Here is a 15363-nt window from a genome sequence, read left to right as displayed (position 1 = left end):
TACAAATTGTTTGGGATTATTGCTCAGCATCCATTGTTTGAGATATTTCACAGGAGTGCCATTGGTTAGTTAATATTAAAGTGATTGGAGACAGTAGCAAACAATAGGTTCCCCTATTTTAAACCTAAACAGCATAACAGTGTGGAACACATATTAAATCCATATTTTGCTATTACTTGAGTTTGAAATTAAATGAAAACAATTGGCAGAAATGTCCAAACAAATTGATGAAAAGTAGTGTTATGTGAGGGCATAACAATGTTTTTTGGTGGTATTCGGGAGTCATTTAACATGAAAACATGTTGCTACAAGACAAAGGTGGTTTATTTGTGATCAAAACAGTGTTGCGTAGTATGAAGTAAACTAATTCGATGTATTGTTTTAGCCCTCTTTCCTGTCAATGATCCCAGCTTCAAACATTTCACGGAGCACAGAGGCTTTTAATCAGAGCCTTTGTGGAGAGAAAACCGTGGCAAGTCTAACATGAAGGTCACTAAGTTGATTCCATGTACGAGGGGCGGGCTGATTTAAGAGTGGGAGGTATACAATCCTCCACTTTCCAGCTGAATGTCTCCGGGGAGTATCAAACTACCACGTCTGCAGAGGGGAGAGAGGGGAAGAGGAGAGGGGATCAAAATAAGACGAGTAGAGGATAGAGAAGATATGACAGCGAGGAGTTAAGACAGCTACGTGAAAAACAAAGACGGCTGCAACATCTGGAGAGAAGCGCGAGCTGAATTTGGAAAGAAAATACGCACAGACTGCAGCCCCAGAGCCCACTTCACACTTCCTGCTTCCCACGCCCGTTAATTTGGTTGAAATTGACCAAAGCCCGAGAACAATGCAAAGAGTGAAAAAAAAAATAGCTCCCGTTGTTTAGGCAATTTTAGTGATAAGTTGCAGAGACGCGCCGTGACATATCTCCTGGAAACGTCTCTTTTGATTTTGAGTCGAACTACGTGCGCTCGAAAATTCCGGATACGTTTTTTCATAGATAATGTTTTGACAAATAGCTATTCGAAGTTTGCGTCAGTTGTTACAAGAGGATCTGTCTGTTTTTAAGTGTTTTTGGAGCGATAAGTGATGGCACTGGAGCTCAAATCGCTTGTCCGACTACTGCTGCTGGCGGTGGTGTGGGAGCTGAGCGCACAGGGAGCGACGGAACGAGAAGTCAATCCAGAGGTGAGAACGGTCTGCTGCCAGATATTAAGCTTAACAGAAGAAGTACAAACAAGGCAAAAGTAAATATGTCTAAAAAGAGCAGATAAGCCTGAAAGAATTAAGGAACAAAGCCATATTTACAAATGCATGAATAAGTCCAGAAGAAAGGTTTAGCTCAATAATCCTGCGGATAAACCAGATACATAATTCTGAACAAGTCATAAATCTGGATAATTAATCCCAAACCAAGGATTACATTTGGAGCTATAACTCCAATAATACATTTAGATCGAGATCGAGATCTTTAATCCAGATACATATATCTTGTATCAGGTAAACTATGGTTAATAAATCATGTGTGAAAATGTAAAGCCTGATAAATAAACCAAGTATAAAAGTAAATCCTGAGCAATAAAATAAATACAGATAAAGAGATCCTGAATCAAGTGTGCCTGAATCAATCACACATATAAATAAAATCATGAATAATGAATCAAAGGCAGATAAAGGAATAACAAACAAGTTTTACACCCAGAGGAATAAATCCGATATCATTGTAGAAAGCCTGATTAATTTATCAATCCAGAATCAAAGGATACAACCAGATATGAACCAAGGAATAAAAGCAGATAAATAAATCCAATATCGCAGAATGAACCGGGAAGAAAGCAGATTGGAAGATCAAACCAAATAGAGTAGAGTTGAGTAACAAAACAAAAGAGATTTACCACGAGGGAAGGAAAATGAACGTTAGCTTTGAGCTTTATCTTTCCGTTACCACACTTATAACATTCACTTTTTGATTTTGAAACAACCTTAACTCCAGCTGGGGCCCTTCATACATGATAAAACATATTTAACCCATAAAGGCTTTGTTCAAACTTTGCATCCTGATAGCTAATGATTTCAGCAGTTGTCTGTTGGCTCAGAGATCTGGGAAGGGCTCTGACCCGGGGTTAGAGGAAGCAGCCCATAATGATGATGGTGCTCATGAAAACACTGAGAAATGCTGAGAGGGCAAAACTGGGCGAGCAAGAGAAAAAGCAAATGAGAGAAATGCTTCAACTTGTATTGTGGTCTGGACAGAGACAGAAACAATTTTTGTGGGAGTGGAGTGGGGGAGGGGGGTTGATAGTCGTGGGTACAGTTCTATTCAGAGGGATGGGGAAATGTAATGGTTGACATCTGTCCCAAGGCTCAGCAGACTGCAGGGAGTTGGGATTTACAATTTGAGAACTTCTGCAGCATCTCAGCCATGGTCAGTTTTGTAAAAACATCCAACGTAGTTTGAACTTTGGCTCCTATTTAAGACTTCCAATAACCTACTGAGCTGAGGTAGCAGGTCTAAGTGTGATGTAGAGCTGGCTACACTGAGCTGAATTTTTCCTGTTTACTTTGAATTTTTCCTGTTTACTCAGATCTCAGCTTTTCTGTCTGCAGCATCAGTTATCCTACTTAAACATGAGGAATGTCTGTGTTACTGTTGCAGGAAGTGACTGAGTTGGGATATCCCTACACACCTGCCTCCTCCAGTATTACTAAGTTCCCTCTGGTTGATATGGAGAAACAGAGTTACTGGGTTTGTGTACATATATGAATCAGAGCAGGGAGCCCTAGATGATTTAGGTGGGTCAGAGTGGCTCCAAATGTCTCTCTAATCATTGTGGAATAATAATTCCATCTGTGCTAGTGGAAGAAACCAGAAGTAACACCATTGACCTACATACGACTGTCAACTTAAAGACACAATCCAATTCATTTAAATCCATCCAAAAGGCAAAGGAGGGACTGGCAAACTACCACAATTTATATGTTCTAATTAAGAAATGGACAACAATACACTTTCAAAATTGAATGGCATGTGACAGATTATTTGCACATATGGCGTTTATTTAACTAGTGGCTGTGGTTCTGATGCAAAGATAATTAATAACCTGAATCAATGGTTAACACTTAGAAAATCCCAAGAAGCTCCCCTTCAATACTCAGCAATTAGCCAACATTTAAACCTTTTTTTTTTTTAAATGAGCAAAAAAAACTTGAGAAGTCTGAAAATAAAGAAGTTCATCTACAAGGGTATCATCCAGAAACTGGAGGTAGAAAGTGACAGAAGAAGATGAGTATCAATGTCGTTTTAAACTTTGTTGGCAGGTTGAATGATTTAAAAGTTCCTCTTTTCATTTTTCTTGATTTTGGATTTATTGATGAGAAGAGAGATAGTTAATGGGGGGGGAGAGAGTGGGATAAACATGCATTGAAGAGCCATGGTCGGGAGTCAACACTGGCGGATGTATCAAGGACTGTAGCCTCAAAAGTCCCTTTATGTTGAGTGGATATTTTTATTTGACCGTCAAAGACCAAGTAACCCAAAACAGACATATTGAATATGTCCAAAGTCTACTTGATTGAGTGTTTAAAAAAGCACAGATGGACCTTTCAGTGGATAGACCGTCAAGTTTTTGTTGAGATTTGTACCAAAGTGAACTGTTCAGGGTGCTCGTCAATGAGTTCATATTCATTTAGTGATTCGCCTCCTCTGTTTCTATGACATTGTTTTCTAAAACCACAGCTTCCTTTGTCGTCATTCAATTAGGGAATGTTTGTGATTTTTATTGTTACCTCCACAAACCGACAGATCACCAGTATCAGTTCCTCTAACTGAATAGGAAGTTAAATTAAAAATAAGTCTAATGAAGCTTGTGGTTGAGCTTGTCATGCCTGCGTCGGCGAAATAAACAGTGGTGGGATGTAAGGATGCAGAAGTCATATCCTCTGGTCTTTAGCAGCAACAGGAAGTGGTCAGTTGAGTTTTGCAGCTATATAAAAACACCTGGGTGTACTTAGCAACCACCTGCCATGACACACACACACACAGAACAATATACACACATCTTCTCTCAGATGTGCACAGATCTTTACACACACACACACACACACACACACACACACACACACACACACACACACACACACACACACACACACACACACACACACACACACACACACACACACACACACACACACACACACACACACACACACACACACACACACACACACACACACACACACAGAAATGGCTTTAAACTGAGGTCATTGACTATTAAGGAAGCTAGATTGACATAAAATGAGATGATAACAGCAAAGCACAGAAGACAGTGAGGACACTGTTGTTGCTAGAAAGGAAGCCATTGTGGGGAAGGGAGTGATGCAATCTGGGAAAATTGGAAAATGACGCAATTATTCATCTGAATAGGTCAGGATGTATATCACAGCTGTCAGGCACACATCCTGTAAGCCTCTCTTTTCATACTTCTAAAGAGATTCAGATTTAATTAATTGATGGTTTTACACATGTTCCAGTTTGATTTGTTACTAATCATTTAGAGGACGAAAACAAGGAAGAGAGCTTCGTTTTTAGACAAAGCCACATCCTGATGACCACCAGTGGGTGGCCTTAAGGCAGCCTCCCAGAGGAAAGATAGGGGGTGTTACAGGAAATAAGGTTATACAAAAAGTCATTACCTCATTTCTTGTTCACATAGGAAGCAAGCAATGAGCAAACTTAGGGATAATTTTCTGTTTCTATCCTGCCATCCAGAAGAATGACTTATTGCTCAAATGACACTGGCAGAGTTGTGTTTTTCCACTCTTTTGTCATCAAGCCTTATTGGTGTTGGCAGGAGAATTCTTGTTTTAATAGACAGCAGCTGGTGGAATTACACACACACACACACACACACACACACACACACACACACACACGAACATTTTAAGTCTTTTCTACATCTGTCCTGACCAGAGGGGTCTGCAAGCCGTTAAATGCCTTCCTATAGGAACAGCATGAGCCTTGGGTAAATGGTCATGCACTGAGAAGGAGTTAATTAACTCAATTTTAACTTTACGCTATGATTATACTTACTCACAAACGCTCTCACACACACAATTACACACAATCACGTGCTAACAGCCAACAACAAACTGTTGCAAGCAAAGTAGGAGCAATAATTTCATATGTTTATGACATCTGACATAATACTGCAGCTCTCTGGGCAGAGTGCGTGGATTTGTAATGAGCAGCTGTGTGTGTGTGTGTGTCTGTGCTGTTTACCCAGCATGCTTCACTTGGACTCCCATCGCTGTTGACCAGAGTTTCTTTCCATTGGCCCTCACCAAACGGAACAACTGACTCCCTTTCTTCTCTGAAACCCAATCCCTCTCTCTCCCTCTCTCATCCTATGTAAAAAGAGCACTGTGCCCCCTCACATGCATAGCAACCGTTGTTTGATTCGTGTATATCTTCCATTAAAAAATAAACTCACAGCATGTGAGCCAGCTGCGCCCTTTACCTCAAAATCCTGGAAATTGCTTTCTAAAAGTACTTCAGTTAAAAACGAGCAATAAAGGGCAGCAGTTGTAAGTTTACTAAATCAGTGGTTTCTAACGGGGGACTGTTCTTTAAGCGGTATTACAAAAGTTGTCAGGGGTTATGTAGAAAAGATTGCGAAGTATCTGAACTAGTTATAAAAACAGTCACAACAGTTACAGAGAAGGGAAATTATGAGTTAAATAAAGCTATCATATTGTAGCAGCTGAAATATGTGAACGCCAGTTTTGAGAGCGCAGGAAACGTTAGCAAGAAAGCAGTTAGACAATTTTGAGTTGGAATCTAGAAAAATAACAACATACCAATAAACAGATAACTTAGAAATAATAGAGCAAATGTGGAAAAAAAAGGTTGTCCGTAGTAAATTATTTAATTTCCTGTTATCTTCAAGCTATCTATGACCAAAATAGTTAAAGCTAAAAGCTAAATGGTACAGATTTAAAGCTACACAATACGCTTTCAGTGACGGATAAACAGAAAAGTATATTAATAAGATAAAATAATACATTCTTATATGTAAAGTTATGGATAAGTAGCTGATAAATATAAAATGTTACATAGCTATCTTAAAGTAATTGATACACTGTTGAAATAGCTAGCTTAAAGTTGTTGATAAGTTACATAGGCTGGCTAGCTTAAATCAGTGGATAAACTGTTGAAATAACTAGCTTAAAGTTGTGTATAAATGTTACATAGCTAGCTTAAAGTAATGGGTACATTGTTGATGGCTTAATGTTGTGTATAAACAGTTGAATAGTTAGCGTAAACTAAACTGTCTTAAAATAGTTATCTTGAACTGTTAAATTAAAATGTAAGTTATTGAAAATGGTTAATCAGCTGAAAGTGATGGTTAAGTGGTTGAAACAGTTCAATCAAACAATGGATAAACAGCTACAATAGGCAGCTTGAGGTAATGTATTATTGGTTAAAAAAGTAAGCTTAAGGTTAGGCCTATTTATAAATGTTGGCTTCAAGAGATGAATAAACAGCTAAATAAAGTTATCTTGAATTTATGGATAGGTACACTGTTAGTTTACTGGATTAACCAACATTACTGATTTTGAATGAAGGGGTATTCAAGCTGTGTGGCACAGTTGACCTGAACCACTGCTTTAGCTACATCAAAAGTTTAAATGAGCTGAGGCTGTCATCTCCTATGCCACAGTAAATAGTGACCATTTCCTCTTCCTGCTACTGCTTTAGTTACTCAGCCCATAAATGTGGTCAAAAATAGCAAAGCTCAACAGTGAATAAGACTTTGTCAAGTCAACTGAGGTACCCATGAAAAAGGTGTGGGAGCCTTAGAGACCAGAACAACTGTTCAGTGTCACTCAACAGACTGAGCTGAGAGCTAAGTAAGGACTGAGTAGAAAATAAACCTGTGAATATAACTACAAGAGTAAGGTTTTAAGTACAGTCATCAAGCCATGAACACCCTGTTTTCCAACGCTGACACTGAAACTAGTCCAATTCTGAGATGCTAAAGTTTTGGTTTCCCACTCATGTGGATGTTCTGTAACAGTGGCGAACACTGTGTCTTTATGTGTTCACTTGAGCACCATGGGTGAGTCAGAACCAGAAAGGGCTCATTCAGGGGTGAAGTCTAAACACTGAGACCTCCATGTCTCTTTAGGACGGACACATAGGGAGGGATTAGACCTTCAAGTGTCTCCAAAATGCCATGCTTCCATTCACTCCTCGCCAAACTCACACATGCATAGTCATGCGTAAATATAAACCCACAAACCTGAGCAGATAATCTATGTCAGCACTACTTGTACACAATTGCTTTGTGCTGTACTTATTAGGTGAAAAATGCTGAAACATTGCATCTGGCAAATTTAAGCAGCAGATATATAGCCATAATTGAGTAGATCTGGGTGTGGTGGTTCATAAGTATTTGCCCTGAAGTCTTTGGGTTTTCCATCAGAGGTGGATGAGGGAAAAGAGAGGAGAAGGGGTGGAGTGACAAGGCGAAGACAGAGACATGGACGTGGGGGAAGAGCTTGACTTTGAGGTTTGGATGCAACAAGAAAGAAATTCCCAGTTAAATTACTGACTGACGCTGCTGCTCGGCTGGAGACATCGGCTGAGGTTGCCCAAGGCCTGAGTCTCACCCCTGGACACTCCCTCTCTTTTTCTCTCTTCTCTCTCAACTGCTGTCTCTGCACAAACAACACCTATGCCCAAAGTTTGTTCAGAAGACAATGTTAAAGCATTACAGATCACTTTACTATATGTGGAATCAAGCCCTTGCGTTTGAGGATCGAAAGCCTGTGTCAGTTATTTGATGACTTAACCTCTCACAATCTAGCTCATACTGTTCAACAATAAAATCCCTAAAAGGACAGAACAAGTTCACCAAGCGACTGTATACAGTTGAAAATCAAAGCAATCTTGGTTTTTGCTGCGTCTACAATAGCCTTAGTGTTAATTTTCAGCTCTAGTCTGAGAGGGAAAGAGTTCAGGAGAAACTGTGTGGGAGAGGTGCGGAGCAAAGCCGCTGGCACAGGTCCAGATGTCAAACCAGCACCGCAGAGAAATGGGTTTCCAGGGGAAATTAAGGTCAAGCTAAGCCAAGACCATGGATCTGGAGGCTTGAAAAACTCAGTGACCATTGTAGTAGTATGTTCTTGAAATGTATGAATTTGTCGTGTCTAACTCAACATCAGAGTTCTGCACCGAACACAAACAAGAAGGAACGGAATGTAGAAACTGAAGTTAATCTTCAACCCTTTGAGGGGTGTATCCTCCTTTTATCTTTTTGTTGTTGAAACCTGAACTGTCTTCGAAGCTTTTTTGGCCTTAGCCTTTTTTTTTTTTTCATGTCAACCCAAGTTTCAGTCAACTGTGTTTTTCAGTTTAGGGCCAAAAGTTGATGGTTGAATAGCTTTTATGTTCAGTCATGAAATGGAGACACGCCAGGTGCTTGAAGTAATGATGGTCTGAATATCCAGATACCAAAACACTGAAAGATATTATTCACAAGCGTATTTTCGCAGCCTGTAAGGAATGTGTTTTGCTGCAGTAGAATCAAAACATCCTGCACTTGTTGTGCTTGTAACAAAAAGTCCCTTTACCCTGATTCAGATTTGTTTAACAACAAAATAAACAGGTGTGATTTCATGTTGTCTTTTTGTCACTGTTTCCAATTTAACCTTCTTAAATTCTGCATAGCAAGATTGGAGTTCCCTTGGTTTTATTTTGACATATTTTGTATGAGTCACACTCTTTTCTTTTGCCCTTTTTGTTTTCCTTTAAAGTCATGGCTGCAGCAGTATGGTTACCTTCCCCCGGGGGACTTGAGGACTCACGCCCTCCGCTCCCCTAACTCCGTCTCCTCAGCTATCGCGGCCATGCAGAGGTTCTACGGCCTCACTGTCAGCGGTACCTTTGACCCTAACACCATCGAGTAAGTACCCTGGAACATATTTAAAGTAGAGCCTCCAAAGAGGGTCATAATCCGATTTAGAGTATTTCTTACCTTTGTTTTGAGTGATCTGTCTTGTCTTCTGCAGGGCCATGAAGCGACCCCGCTGTGGCGTACCTGATAAGTTCGGTGCTGAGTTGAAGACCAACCTGAGGAGGAAGCGATATGCCATCCAGGGCCTGAAGTGGAAAAAGAATGAAATCACGTTCTCGTAAGTTTGCGTAGTTCCAAGTCAATTTTTGTTCTAGAGATGTCTCAATACAAGTTTTTCTTCCTGATAATTATTCCAATACCTAGACTGAAATATGTTTAGTATAATTACAAATATACACAAAATTGGTTTAAAAAAGCAGATTCCTGACATTGTAATGGCTTAGATTGACATCCTGGTAGCAGCTCACTGCAGTTGTTTGTTATTGTTACACAATATTTCCCTGAAACCAGCTGATATTTTAGGCTTATTGGCTTTGGTTTTCTCTAGTTAGCAACCAGTCATCCATTGTGAAAAACCAACATGATAATGTAGCTACTGAGCAGCTGAAATGGTTTTCCCATCAAGATGGAATAACTTAATGTCTTGCCTTTTCCACCCTCTCCACTCCTTTATCCTCACATGCTATCATACAATCTTCAGTATACAGAACTACACTCCAAAGGTCGGCGAGTACGAGACCCACGATGCCATCAGGAAGGCCTTCAAAGTGTGGGAGGGTGTCACCCCGCTCCGTTTCAGAGAAATCCCCTACAGTTACATACGGGACAAGGTGGAGGACTTTGCAGACATTATGCTCTTCTTTGCCGAGGGTTTCCACGGTGACAGCAGCCCATTCGATGGTGAGGGGGGCTTCCTGGCACACGCCTATTTCCCTGGTAATGGAATTGGTGGGGACACCCACTTTGATGAAGCTGAGCCGTGGACTGTTGGAAACAAGGATTTGATGGGTGAGGCTCCGTTAAATCTATGTTGACACTGACATTTTGAAAAATGAGGGAATTTTTTTCTTTATTCCCTTAAGCCTGATGATGACACAAATGCTGGGAGTTACTTTGTATGGTGGTAATCAGGACTCCTGATCTTGTTATTGTGGGGAAAAAAAAAAAACACAAGCCGCAACATGTCCAGAGTTGTGTTAAAACATTTAGCAACTGAATTCCAGTGGCTATGATAAAGCTGCAAAAATGGGGAAGTGTTTATTTTTGAAGTGTCAGCTGTTTGAGTCAGACACATCTTCACATGACCAACGGTAATAATGATTTATAAGTACTAGTCTAAGTCCGAGTCTTTGTGTGCGTTTCAGTCACTTAAAAATGAGAAAACTGCAAACATTATTCTTTCTTCTTTAGTAATCATTTTCTCATCAGAACAAGCTCAAACTCCTTAAATGTTTTGTCATATAATAAAGAGATGAAGTCTTGATAAATGTTGATGACTTTGTTTCAGGTAATGATATCTTCCTGGTTGCGGTGCATGAACTGGGCCATGCCCTTGGTCTGGAGCACTCCAATGACCCTTCAGCCATCATGGCTCCTTTTTACCAGTGGATGGACACGGAGAACTTTCAACTGCCTGATGATGATATCAGAGGCGTACAGCAACTTTATGGTGCGTTATTGACCCTTCGTTGTCCAAATCACTGTCTCAAAGAGCTCACACTTCATTTCCTGGATGCACTTTTCAATATCCATTGTTTGAAGCATACAGAACTTGTAAATGTGGACTCTTCCCATGACGCACTAAAGTCTATTTTGTCAAAGCCCTTACTCGTGCTGTAATCTACTGACTTCATGGGTAAATATTAAGCATGAGATGATTTCACAATTTCACATCTTGGTCACATAGGGACTGGATCGGGTCCTCAACCCCCTCCTGTGACACCCCGTACACCAAACCACAATCCCGAGCCAACATATGCACCAGACAAGCCTCACTTTGGACCCAATATCTGTGATGGACATTTCGACACCATTGCCATCCTCAGAGGGGAAATGTTTGTGTTCAAGGTAGGTCTGATTTGTTAGACCCTGATGATACCTAGAGTAGACCCTGTGATATAACAGTCTGTCTGGGAGGCATGTGATAAATATCTCTCGTCTTTCAGGACAAATGGTTCTGGAGGGTACGCAACAGCCATGTTTTGGACGGATACCCCATGCCGATTGGTCACTTCTGGAGGGGATTGCCTACTCATCTCACTTCCGCTTTTGAAAGGGAAGATGGGAAATTTGCCTTTTTTAAAGGTGAGTCTAGCTTTAGTATACGGGTAAATACATGATCTGAACATGATTTTCATTCAAGAAAAGCAGTCATCATCAAAAAAGAAACTTTTTGTTTCGTGATCTGTCTCTCTGACCCCACTCTGCCTCTTTTTACCTGTGTCCTTCTTCAGGTGACAGGTATTGGCTGTTTACTGAATCAATTTTGGAGCCTGGTTACCCGAAGAGTATAAAGGAAATGGGTACTGGGCTTCCCAAAGATCGAATAGATGCAGCTCTCTTCTACACCCCCACTGGACAGACATTTTTCTTCAGAGCAAACCAGTTAGTCATCTTCTCTGTGTGTGTCCATGTCCGTGTGATTCTGTGTGTGTGTGTCTGTGCTGAAGTTTATAAACTTCTAAGAAAATACCTTTCACCATCAACCGAGTTTTCCTTATAAGGTCAGAAAGATTAAAGTCAGTAACTTATCCCGAATAACCTTCCTTCCTCTCGTTTATACAAAAAACCCTTCAGGCGTGCTTGGCCTCACCCTATTTATATTTACTCCTTCGTCATGGTTATAAAAAACACTAGGTATAATGTGGTAATCAGTGATTACAGTGCAAACAGCCACCTACATAAACAAAGTAAATGACAAGTGTATGCTTGTGCTTTCAAAATAAACCCGAGATTGCACATGCCTAGAGACCAGACATGTTTACTGCTTATCTTAGTCATTTCAGACCTGGTCTGGCTGTTTGTACAGGTATCACATATGCCTCCATCATATTTCTGCAAAAACAAAGCTAATTTCGTGGTCTGTCTAGTGGTTTAGTCTAACTAAAACAGACACGCTGAATCATGTGTTTTTGGGGTCAAGAGCAAGTCATGTCTCATTTTGTTTGAGAAAGTCACACAAGTTTTGCAGAAAAAGTTAAATCTAACGTCCTTGAAATGACAGGTCCCAAGTCATTCAAACTCCAAGTCAAGTCTCAAGTTAATCCTTCTGGGAATTTGAACCAAGTCTCAAATATATCAAAACAAATCTCAAGTCTTTCACAGCAAGTGTAAGTCAAGACTTAAGTAGGCCAGCTCAAGGTCAAATCTCAAGTCTGTCGCATGTATCAAGTAGAATCCAGAGTCCTTTAGGTCAAGGGATAGTCCAATTTCATTCCACCCGACACCTGACAATACAAAACAACACTGAAGTCCTTAAGGGTAAGCCTGGTGGAAAATGAACAAATCTGTCCAAACAAGTCTCAAGGCTTTGAGGGAAAACACAAGTCTGTTGGACAAGTCTCAATTCAAGATTCAAATCTATACGGAGGCTAAGTCAGGCCCCCAGTAAGTTGAGAGAAGTTTATGTCAATTTTCAAGCCTGTCAGAATCTGTTTCAATCAATCAACTTTTATTTGTAGAGTGCCAATTCATGACAGATGTAATCTCAAGACTTTCAGCAAAAAGAGCAGGTCTTATCTTTACTCTGTGTTATACTGTACAACCTACAGAGACCCAAAATTATTCCACCATGAACAAAGCACTTGACAATGTAGCAAAGTAGCAGTGGCAAGGAAAATCGTTCTTTTAACAGGCAGAAACCTTGAGAAGAACCAGACTCATGTTAAACAGCCATGACGTCTGTAAGAACAAGTATAGTCCTCTCAAAAAGACTGAGTCAAGCCCAAGTCCCTTTATGGCAATCCCCCTCAAACCTCAAGTCTGCAGTCGTTTAGGGCAGTGGTTCTCAATGGTCTATGAAGCACTATTTAAATATGTTTGTTTTGTTAAGTATCTTTGTTTTGTCAGATGTTTTGTACCAGCTGAGGTCCAAACTGCACAACTTTTCATTCAATAAATCTGATTGGTTGAGAATGATCAGAAATGTGGGTCACGATTTCTCTTTAAGGAGTTGGTGATGGGTCCTGAGGATAGACCAGTTTGAGAACCACTGCTTTAGGGCAAGCCCAAGTCAAAGGTTGAGTTCAAGTAAATAATCGTATGCTTATCAGGACAAGTCTCCGTTAGATCTCATGTCCGTTACAAGTCAACATAATCAGACTGCAAGTTAAGAAGGCTTTCAGGGCTCTGGATGGGAGGATGAATTCATCCCAGCTTTTCTTCTCTGTAACTTTTGCCTTTCCATTGTTTGTTTAGATATTACCGTTTCAACGAGGAATCAAGATCTGTTGACGCTGGCTATCCAAAATCTATTAGTACATGGCAGGGAGTTCCTGATAACATCAAGTCAGCCTTCATGAGCAAAGATCAAGGTAAGGGTCTTATGTTTTTGTGACAAAGAAAACTGATGCTCATTGCAGTTTCTCTTCCTTTCAGGTTCAAATTGGTCTCATGTGTCTTTCTTCTACCTCTTTCTCTTCCAGCTTACACCTACTTCTACAAAGCCAACAAGTATTGGAAGTTCAACAACCAGATGATGCGCGTGGAGCCTGGATACCCCAAGTCTGCCCTTCGGGACTGGATGGGCTGCCCCAACGAAGACCCGAAGACAGACGGAGGAAGAGGGGGAGGCGGACACGACAAGGACAAGGAGAGGGAGAAGGACAAGGAGCACGAGGATAAGGACAGAACAAGAGATAGAGAGAGGGAGAGGGAGAGAGAGAGGGAGAGAGAGAGGGAGAGGGAGAGGGAGAGGGAGACAGAGCAGGATACAGAGGTGATCATTATTGAAGTGGATGAGGAGGAAGGGATAGGTGGTGGTAGCGGAGCAGCAGCAGTGGTTCTGCCGCTGTTCCTGTTAGTGTGTGTGATCGCAACGCTGGCGGCTTTGGTGTTTTTCCGTCGGTACGGAACCCCACGCCGACTCCTCTACTGCCAACGATCTTTACTGGACAAGGTTTAGAAAGACGAGGTAGTGAGGGAGAGAGGAGGGGAACGCAGAGGAGAGAAAAGAAACTAGTGAAAAGACATGTTGAACAGAGATTATGAGAGCAGGAGAGAAAGAGATGAAACCCAAGAAAGAGCTGAAAAAGCAAAGACTTGCATTTTTTAAAATTCGTACCACTGCCAGATTCCTTTTGCCCTCTCTCTCTCTAAACCACTCCGTCCTTCCAAGCTTTCTTTTTCTCTCTCTCATGTGTCTCTTCCTCTTTCCTCGTGTTTTGTGACGCCAGCTCATTGCTGTTTGTTTTAGCCTTTTTCAATGCCCTATTTTTAGTTTTTTTTTTTCAGTGGTCAGTGTTTGTGTCTTTGTGAATTTCCGCTTTGGACCTGCATCTTCATGTTGCCCATTCTTGCATGTTCTTTTGAGTAAGCAAAAAAAACTAAAAAAAGTGTTTGATCGCTTGTTCTTCCCCCTTGTTAGCTTAGACATACTGACATTAGCACAAACATGTGGAAACCACAGTGGGATAGTCATTGTGTTTCTTAAACTTCCAGTAAAGTCAACTGTCAGAGCCCGTATGGACCATAAAAGGGAAACAAAACATTAGCTCAAGTCCTCATGACGCATGAGGTCATCAAATCAGAGTAAAGCAATAAATGCAACTGTTTTTTCCCCCCTTTTTATATCGATGTCTTGAGAGCTGATTTGTTTTAATGGTAAATGATGTTGTCATTATTATTATGACTATAACTATTATTTTTGTTGTCCTCTGTGTAAAGAATGTGTTTTTGTACATTGTCATTAAAAAGTCCTGCTGGACAGTGACATACAGTTGAAGGTGGCCTTAATTTTATATATGTGGGGACAGTGAATGGGGAAAGGGGTTATGTATTAATGAAACTTGATTGTTTTTTATTTTTGACCTTGAATCCATCTCAAAATGAAAATAAATTGAAGATCTGAAAATGACTCATTTTTTGTCATTGTACTTGTTTACAGTTCTCTAATCATGGTGCTACTTTACTGGTCAGGGGTTCAAAGACGCTAAACAACAATCATAATGATTCTAGTGACGATGATAATGATCATATATCTTAATTAGATTGTGTGTGTGTGTTTTCTTTTTTCACTTATATTTTTAAAGCTTTTCCTATAAAATAAAGTAATTTCAAAAGGCTTCTGTGCTTTGATTTTCAATTAGTCAGACATGTTTCTCTTTTCACGCCATCATTCCTTTAACTTCTTTTAGCTGCTGGACTCCAGCTGTTTCCTCCCCATATAATTCAGTAACATTTGAACAAAGGCCTAACAGCTTTCACATGATCAAACCCTTACCTGGACTCT

The 15363-nt window shown here is 40.4% G+C and overlaps 1 protein-coding gene across 1 annotated transcript; it reads left to right on the top strand.

Moving 5' to 3' along the window:
- The first annotated feature begins 585 nt into the window (after positions 1-585).
- Positions 586-14988, top strand: mmp14b (matrix metallopeptidase 14b (membrane-inserted)). The gene is made up of 10 exons (XM_020651499.3): positions 586-1182; positions 8815-8963; positions 9070-9192; positions 9616-9923; positions 10423-10584; positions 10822-10982; positions 11081-11219; positions 11369-11519; positions 13332-13447; positions 13559-14988. The coding sequence occupies exons 1-10, from the start codon at positions 1084-1086 to the stop codon at positions 14035-14037; spliced, it is 1887 nt and encodes a 628-aa protein (XP_020507155.2). The 5' UTR covers positions 586-1083; the 3' UTR covers positions 14038-14988.
- Positions 14989-15363: the final 375 nt, after the last annotated feature.

Source organism: Labrus bergylta, chromosome 4 (assembly GCF_963930695.1).
Source record: "Labrus bergylta chromosome 4, fLabBer1.1, whole genome shotgun sequence".
In the NCBI taxonomy this organism is placed as follows: Eukaryota; Metazoa; Chordata; class Actinopteri; order Labriformes; family Labridae; genus Labrus; species Labrus bergylta.
This window is presented reverse-complemented; position numbering and strand designations above follow the sequence as displayed.

Bases quoted from the DNA above. Each gene is read 5' to 3' on its own strand.
- mmp14b (XM_020651499.3), top strand. From the start codon at position 1,084: ATGGCACTGGAGCTCAAATCGCTTGTCCGACTACTGCTGCTGGCGGTG. The intron at 1,183-8,814 runs GTGAGAACGGTC...TTTCCTTTAAAG, and splicing joins AACGAGAAGTCAATCCAGAG to TCATGGCTGCAGCAGTATGG. The intron at 9,193-9,615 runs GTAAGTTTGCGT...TACAATCTTCAG, and splicing joins AAGAATGAAATCACGTTCTC to TATACAGAACTACACTCCAA.